Source organism: Cygnus atratus, chromosome 23 (genome assembly GCF_013377495.2).
Source record: "Cygnus atratus isolate AKBS03 ecotype Queensland, Australia chromosome 23, CAtr_DNAZoo_HiC_assembly, whole genome shotgun sequence".
In the NCBI taxonomy this organism is placed as follows: domain Eukaryota; kingdom Metazoa; phylum Chordata; class Aves; order Anseriformes; family Anatidae; genus Cygnus; species Cygnus atratus.
The window spans coordinates 3,249,170-3,256,461 of record NC_066384.1 but is presented as its reverse complement, the minus strand read 5'-3'; the positions used below and the strand labels follow the sequence as shown (position 1 = coordinate 3,256,461).

The 7,292-nt window shown below is 56.3% G+C and overlaps 2 protein-coding genes across 2 annotated transcripts; one reads left to right on the top strand and one right to left on the bottom strand.

The window, feature by feature from the left end:
* Positions 1 to 60: 60 nt before the first annotated feature.
* YRDC (yrdC N6-threonylcarbamoyltransferase domain containing) lies at positions 61 to 2,829 on the top strand. Its single transcript, XM_035562011.2, has 6 exons — positions 61 to 225; positions 377 to 572; positions 718 to 832; positions 1,178 to 1,297; positions 1,981 to 2,123; positions 2,471 to 2,829. The coding sequence occupies exons 1-6, from the start codon at positions 90 to 92 to the stop codon at positions 2,532 to 2,534; spliced, it is 774 nt and encodes a 257-aa protein (XP_035417904.2). The 5' UTR covers positions 61 to 89; the 3' UTR covers positions 2,535 to 2,829.
* Positions 2,830 to 3,598: 769 nt separating this feature from the next.
* Positions 3,599 to 7,035, bottom strand: MANEAL (mannosidase endo-alpha like). The gene is made up of 4 exons (XM_035562288.2): positions 6,570 to 7,035; positions 5,973 to 6,082; positions 5,491 to 5,567; positions 3,599 to 5,014 (listed from the first exon to the last, which is right to left on the bottom strand). Exons 1-4 carry the CDS (start codon positions 6,994 to 6,996, stop codon positions 4,378 to 4,380), a joined length of 1,251 nt encoding a protein of 416 aa, XP_035418181.1. The 5' UTR covers positions 6,997 to 7,035; the 3' UTR covers positions 3,599 to 4,377.
* Between the last annotated feature and the right edge of the window lie 257 nt (positions 7,036 to 7,292).

Genomic DNA, 7,292 nt, shown 5'->3' with positions numbered 1-7,292 from the left:
GCAGGCCTCGCCGCTGCGTGCGTTGCCATGGCAACGGCGGCCGGAAATACGCCGCGGGGCTTCCGGTCGGAAGCGGAAGAGGCGCTGGGATGCTGAGGGCTCTGGCTGGGATGGGGAGGGGCGGGGAGGGGGCACCGGCACCGGGACCGGGACCGGGACCGGGCCGCTCCTGCAGCAGCCCCTTGGTGCTCCCCGGTGCCGCCGCCGCCCCGTCGAGCCCCCGAGGTACGTGGGGGGAACCGCGGGGAGAGGCTGAGGCCGCGGCCGGGCCTGGGCTGAGGGGTGGTGAGAGGCTGGGGGGGCCCCGAGGGGGTCCTGGGGGGGGGCCCTGGGGGGGCGAGGCCGGCTCCTGCTGAGGCCCCGCCGCTGTCCGCAGGCTGGGCGGAGGCGCTGGCGGCCGCCGCCGGTGCCCTGCAGGCGGGCGGGCTGGTGGCGGTGCCCACCGACACGGTGTACGGCGTGGCCTGCCTGGCTCAGGACCCCCGCGCCGTGCGGAGCATCTACGGCCTGAAGGGGCGCAACGGGAGGAAGCCGCTGGCCATCTGCCTCGGGGACGTGGAGCACATCTACCGGTGAGCTGCCCCCCGGGGGTCGGGACGGGCTGGGGCAGGGAGCGGCTGCTCTCCTCTTACCGGTCCGCAGGGCGTGAGGCCGACGGGGAAGGGCTCTCGTGGCTGCCTCTCACCCGTCCTTCTCAGCGCGCTCCTCCCTCTGTAGGTACTGCCACGTGAACGTGCCAGACGAGCTGTTACGGGACCTGCTCCCCGGACCTGTAACCCTGGTCTTGAAGCGGTCGGAAGAGCTCAACAAGGACTTGAATCCCTTCACGTCGGTAGGTCTCCGCCATGGGACGCGTCTCTGTGTCTTTGATGGGCGGCGTGCTGTTCTTAGGGTTAGGAGCTTTAATTCTTACATGTTTTTAGTACGGTTAGCAATGAGCGTCATTTTTTGACGCTCGTTCCCATGTTACTGTGTTCCCTGTGGCTTACCTGAGCATGGCACAACGCAGCATTACATGCTACGTCATGAAGGCACGTCTCTTATTACAGCTGGTGCAGCAGGTGCTGGAATATTAATTCTCTGTGCTGTCAACTTCAGCTCAAAGGCTTTTAGCAAGGCAATATTAAAATGGTCTGTGGTGACTGCATGTATAACTGTGCTCTCTTCTTCCTCGTAGCTGGTTGGTGTTCGCATTCCAAACCACCCTTTTATTAGGGAGCTGGCACGAGCTTGCTCTGGACCCCTGGCTTTAACGAGCGCTAACATCAGCAGTCAGGCGAGCACGCTGACGGTTTCGGTAAGGCTCTTTTTTGCTACTAAGCGAGGTTCTTGTGGTAGGCTGTCAGAGCCCTGGGCGCTCGTGATTGGAAGCCAGTGTTAGCACTAAAACAAGGATTTCTCAGCCGTTTCCTTTTTTTAAGTGACAGTCAACCTGCAGACTTGCGGTGTGGGGCAGCTGGCTGGCTGTGATCTCCCCCCTAAAAAGTGTGGAAGGCGGAGCTTAAAAGTGATATTTACGTGCTTGTGCTCGCTTTTGAAGCGGGTGCCAAATCTGAAAGACAGAAATGGCTGTAGGAGGGGTGCCTGTGGAACAAGACTACTGGTGTCTGTGCAGCTCCTTGCAGCCTGGGAACCAGCTTTAACTCGAGGAGACGTCTTTTTGCTTATCTTGAGGGGATAGATGGGTACAATACCACGACGCCCTTTGGTCCAAAACGTCTTGCTGGTTTTGTGTGCGCGCTCTTTGATAAACGGCGGTGCGGCTACGCACTCGTGATCTGCGAATTCTTGTAACTTGCCTGCATGTGTGAGGTAAATCTGCTGTCAGATACCAAAACGGGACGTGCTCGTGACAGGGAAAAGAGATGATCTGACAGAAAAAAGAGACCGCCTCCCTTGACACCAGACTGCCCAGTGGTATCTGCTACAACATGATCACAAACCGTCTTTAGGGTTGTTAGCCACACCTCTCTTTTCCAGGAATTCCAAGACCTTTGGCCTCAGTTGTCCTTAGTCATTGATGGAGGCCCCATAGGGGATGTCCAGAGCCCAGAGTGCCGTTTGGGGTCAACCGTGGTCGACTTATCTGTGTCGGGGAAGTACACCGTCATTCGACCTGGCTGGTGAGCGCTCTCTGCTACATGAACCTTTTTCTTTACTTTATTGAAATGAAGCCTTCGTGTTGGGGTGGGGCACGTTTCGCTTGTTTCTCTGTAGCAGTTAAACCTTCAGATTAATGTTGTTTAGCTTAATTACCAGCACACTCAGGAATCGTGAAGGAGCGCTCCAAATACTGAACCTGGGAGATCCCTTTCTGGAAGCTTCTACACGAAACACCCTCGTACCTGCAGTTTGTGTTCTCCTTAGTTCAAGATTACTGCGTCTTTAGCTGATAACTCTCCCAGAAAATGCAGTTGAATCCTTAAACCCCCCCCCCATTTTTCTCTGACAGTTATGTTTCACCCCACAGTGCGCTGCAATCTACCGTTGAAATCCTGAGGCAGAAGTATGGCTTGGTACCGGAGTCATCCTAAGACTTCAGACTCTGAGGAGGCTCTGCAGAGCTGGTGAAGCTGGGCACCGTGTGCCTGTGCGTGCAGGAACTGGCGTTTAATGGCCTTGTTTAATGAGGTCGATGGGTTATGGCAGGTTAATAAACAAGGGGTAATGAGAGCGACAGTTGATGGGGATCTGTTAATTACTGTTACATCTGCTGAAGCCTGAGAAACCAACGCAGGTATTTATGCTGATCTCTTTGCGCTGCTGTACCATTCCCCCGAACCTGTCTGTTTTATTTACCTCATCTGAAATAAAATAATTTGGACGTTGGACTGTTCTCAGGATGCGATGATGCAGACAGCGTCACTGATCCTCCCTCCCCATAAAACTTATCCACGTGTCTGTTTATTGTATCTATGCCAAAAGAAAAACAGGGGTGGAAAAGAGGTTTTTTGGGCTTTTGTGATGTTACAGCTGTGTTGTTCTCTGGCTTTTTCCCTGTTTGAAGTAGAATCAAAGTCTGCTACTAAGGTGAAACTGGAGGTGCTCTTGAAAATTAACGGTATTCGTGTCCCCTCCCCAGAAAAGTGTTGCTCGGAAAGACCTGACTCCCTGCCAGCACGAGGATTAATGCCAAGCTCTTAGCGTGCTGGTCGTCATCTTCTAATGTGGGTCTGCCTCTCTTGATTTTGTTCTGTAACCAGTGGCTAAGCTGAATAGGGAATGGATGAAAATTTGCGCTGCTATTTACTCTTCAAGGAAAAGTAAAATTTATGGAGCTGTCTGGTAAGGAACTTGCGTGTTTTCGTTACAAATGCTTATTTTTAGTTACTGTTGTCCATCGCTTACGACAGACTTAAGTGCTTAGCTAGAACATGTATGAAATCATCATGAATAGAACCTTGTTTCACGTCCAGAGCTGCTGCTTCTCGTTTTATTGGTATGGACAAGTATAAAGTAATTTTATGGCAAATCTAGAAGGGTCTGACCGTGTTTTAAATGACAGAAAAAGGGAAAGCTACCGTGAGCTGAAGTTCTTTCAAAGAACAAACGAACGGTATTTTCAGCTGCGTTTTTATTGCAAGTGGCTTTTTTCCATTGGTTCGGAAGGGGATAAAGCAGCTTCTGAATTTTTCAGAACTTGGCACACTAAGCGATCAGTCAGGAGCTTTTAGTATAGATGGTTGCATTGCCTCGGTTTCCAGCACATACAGTAGTGGCAGTGAACAGTCACTGCCGTTCCAGCTCTAATTCTCTGTAGTTATTTGGACGCAGTGGCCCACGGTAACAACACGCAGCGCAGAAACTCCTTGGCATAGAAGCGCTTGGGTAAGCGAAAGGGTATGTAACTGCATGGCTTAGTTTCATCTACAGTAGACAATTTAGAGAAATCTTTATTGTTTTTACCAGTAAACTGATAGGGAAATTTTTTGAAGGTTGCTAGTGGAGTGAGGGATCCGTGGTCATGGCAGGCAGCGGGCCAGGGGCTTCAAGTTAAATGCATGCTGGAACCCAGCTACCTACGTAAAACGTCCCCGAACATACACACCGTAAGGAAAACCCCATCTTTGGCCCACAAGCCAGCACCCCTTGCGAATTCCAGAAGAGCTCTGAAAAGCTCCTCTCTACTACATCTGCAGAAGATGAGATTCAGCTGCTCCTCAGAGATTTCCTGCTCCTTGTAACGCTTCCTCCCGTGAGTTCGTAGCTGGGACTTGGGCAGTCCTTGGGACACTTGCAGGTTGCTGCTTGCGTTCAGCGGCCCGGCGAGGCCGAAGGTTCTGTGGCTGCGTTTCCTCGCGTGCTTTTTTCTGAAGCACTTCTCCGTGCTGCAGCTCTGTCGGCGGGATGTCTTTCTGAGTCAGGCGAACGCCGAAGTCACATCAGCCACTGCTCTTTCTCTTTGCTGAAATGTTCCGCCCACCTGCGAGTCAGCTCCAGGTACATGTTGGGCTGGTGGGGAAGGTAGTCGAGATAAAGGCGCGTCAGTGTCTTCTTGGGGACGGCTTTCTCGATCTGGGTGCCTTCGTGCCATTCGTTGAAAGACGTGATGGAGACTATCTCCGGCCTGACCATGAGAGCAGCCTGCAGAGCGGTTTCGTAGTACTTCCCGTTGACTCTGTTCCGAGTGTTGTGGTTATTCCAGGGGCGGATGCTGGTGTCGATGTAGCCCGGGCCGACGCTGGGGATGAACATCAGGTTGTTGGAGTCGCAGAAAGTTTTGATTGCTTTCCAGTTCTGGTGGGATGAGCCAAAAGAGAAGCCGTTGGACGCAAAGTATGTGTACATGCCGTCGTATCCCGCGGAGAGGATGTCGTTCTTGTGTCCTTCCTCCACCAGCAGTGCTATGAACACGGCGTCGTAGGCGGTGTTGCGGAGGGAGTGGGAGCCCGATGGCGTGAGAAGGTTGGCCCAGGATTCGGCTGGTGTCAAGTAGGAATCGTAGATATAAAACAGCGGGAGGCTCCTGCCGGTGCTGGTCCTGTACTTATAAAAAGCTGCGTGTGATCCGTATCTAGAGAGAGAGAGCAGAAAGCTTTTTCAGAGACTCGGGTGATAAGCCCTCAGCAGGTTTTGCCATTATAAGGCAAGCGTGACGTGAGACTTGGCTTGCCGTAGGGGCCTCCTTTCTCAGAACCCTTCTCTGGAACCTTTATCTCCTTTATGGGAGTGTTTTTTAACTGTGGTGTTTGTGTCCTTCCTTTCCTTCTGAAGGAAAGGGTAGAGGTGCTGGCCTGCACGCGATAAGCTTAGAAACCCGAACAGAAGAAAGCAGTTTGGGGTTCTGAAGGCAAGGCATTGAAGTGCCAGAGAAAGTGGGATTTGATTATGACCCCCGGTCAGCATTGCCCTGCTGGCTAGCTCTAGGCAGCTCCCCCTGTGCGCTGCTCTTTTGGGTACTGTTCTGATGCATTTCATTCCGAGCTCCGCGCGCTGCTTCTGCTTAAAGCAGCGTTGCACAGCTGGCTTTACCCTGCAGGAAAAGCTTACTTGTCCATGATGTATTTGATATTCTCGTGCACAGTGTGGTCGTCGCGCCCTTTGTATGGCTGGATGTGGAAGGCAACCTGCAGAAGAGACCGTGGCGGTGGTTATTTTCAGCACTGTCACGTCGCTCGCTGTGCTCTGACCCCCCAGAGGACCCTCGATCTGTGCTGGAGGGCCTCCTGCCGCTCCCTGGGTGCCGGGGGACCCCTTCAAGGCCCACGCAGAACACGGCGGGCTGCTCGGTGGAGTCAGAGCTTGCACTATTTTCACCAAAGCGAGTGAAAAGTGAACTGAGGAGCCGAATTATTAAGAAAAGAAACGCTGTATTTAGCTGTTTAAAAACGGTTCCCGTTGTCTAATTTTAAGTGCTCTTTTCTTTTAACGCTGAAGCAGAGGAGCAGGGCCTCTGCCCAGGCACAGCAGCAGCTTCATGCTGGAGCCGAGCGATGAGTTTCATGGCCTCGAAGAGCAGCCGAGAGCCTTACCTTTATGGCATATCTTTGTGCAGCGTCCAGTATAAACGGCACGAGGCTGTCCGAGGGCTCCCCGCTGTCATCGGCTAGGCCAGGTGGGTACCACGACAGCACCAGCACTCCTGCGGGGGCACGCAACGGGTCTCGCTCAGATGCGTTTTCTTTCTAAACCTTTCCTCATCCCCTGCATCAGCAGCGCAGTAAATGTTTCGTGTCATTTTAACACTTTAGAAGCCCTGGGGTGTTTTAGGGCTGGTTAGGAGACCCTGCTCTGAATTGTTGGCTGCGGGGTTGTGGCGGGAGCTCTTTGAGGCTGCAAGAGGGGCCTGGGGGGTAGGAGGAGCAGCGGGTGAGGTGAGAGCACCCTGGAGGTGCTGATGCGGGGCTGGGGGCTATCTCAGCACCCCCGGGGGTGGGCAGCAACGTGTGTCGCAGCCCCCGCTGCCATCCAGCAGAGCTCAGAGCCCGGTGAGCGCAGCGCTGCCAGCCCCAGGCACCGCGCTGGGTTTTGGGGGCCACCTTCCCCGGGGCTGGTGGCCCAAGGGGACGGGGGCTCCCCGGGAAAAGGGTCTGGGGGCTGCAGGGGGGCCGCGGGGCCCCGACGCTTACCGATGGCGGCGGCGCGGAGCTGGCCCATGTGCTCGTCCACCACGGCGGGGTCGCGGGAGCTGTAGGGGCCGAGAGCGGGGTAGAAGCTGGAGCCGATGTCGTCGGGAGGCCGGTGGCGCCCCCGGGGGTAACTGGCCGACACCTTGGGGTCCCAGTGCGGCACCAGGGCGTGGTCCCAGTGCAGGTACCGGCCCTCGAAGCGGGGGCTGCCGTACCAGGCGTAGTAGAAGGCGTGCAGGTCGTAGGACGGAGCGGCCCCCGGCGGCATCCCGCGGGCACCGGGGGGCTCGGGGGGCTCGGCCACCCCGGGGACACCGGCGGGGAGCCCGGCGGCGGCTCGGAGCGTGCGCAGCGCCATCACCGTGCCAAAAACGAAGAGAGAGGCCAGCAGCAGCGCCAGCATCCCCCGCCGCCTCCGCCGCAGCATCGCCCGGAGCCGGTGCTCGGTGCCGGGGACCCGGCTCGGCCCCGTCGAGGATGCCCCGCTCCGCTGGGCGCTGCCGGCGGGGCGGGGGGGGGCTCGGTGCGGCTCCGCACCGCCCCGGCTCGGCTCTCGGTACCCCCCGGAGCCCCCTGTTGGCCGCGGTCGGGGCTGCAGAGCCTCCGCCCGGCCCCCGCTGCCCCCCCCCCGCCGGCCGCTATTCGCCTCCCCCGCTCCCGGTCCCGGTCCTGGAGGCTCCACCGGAGGCTGAGCCGTGCCCCGGGGTGCCAGGAGCTGGGGGT

Excerpts from the sequence above, each read along its gene's own strand:
- YRDC (XM_035562011.2), top strand. The coding sequence starts at position 90 with ATGCTGAGGGCTCTGGCTGGGATGGGGAGGGGCGGGGAGGGGGCACCG. Across the intron at positions 226-376 it reads CGCCCCGTCGAGCCCCCGAG|GCTGGGCGGAGGCGCTGGCG; the intron begins GTACGTGGGGGG and ends CGCTGTCCGCAG. Across the intron at positions 1,298-1,980 it reads CGAGCACGCTGACGGTTTCG|GAATTCCAAGACCTTTGGCC; the intron begins GTAAGGCTCTTT and ends TCTCTTTTCCAG.
- MANEAL (XM_035562288.2), bottom strand. The coding sequence starts at position 6,996 with ATGCTGCGGCGGAGGCGGCGGGGGATGCTGGCGCTGCTGCTGGCCTCT. Across the intron at positions 6,083-6,569 it reads GCTCCGCGCCGCCGCCATCG|GAGTGCTGGTGCTGTCGTGG; the intron begins GTAAGCGTCGGG and ends GTGCCCCCGCAG. Across the intron at positions 5,015-5,490 it reads ATCAAATACATCATGGACAA|ATACGGATCACACGCAGCTT; the intron begins GTAAGCTTTTCC and ends CTCTCTCTCTAG.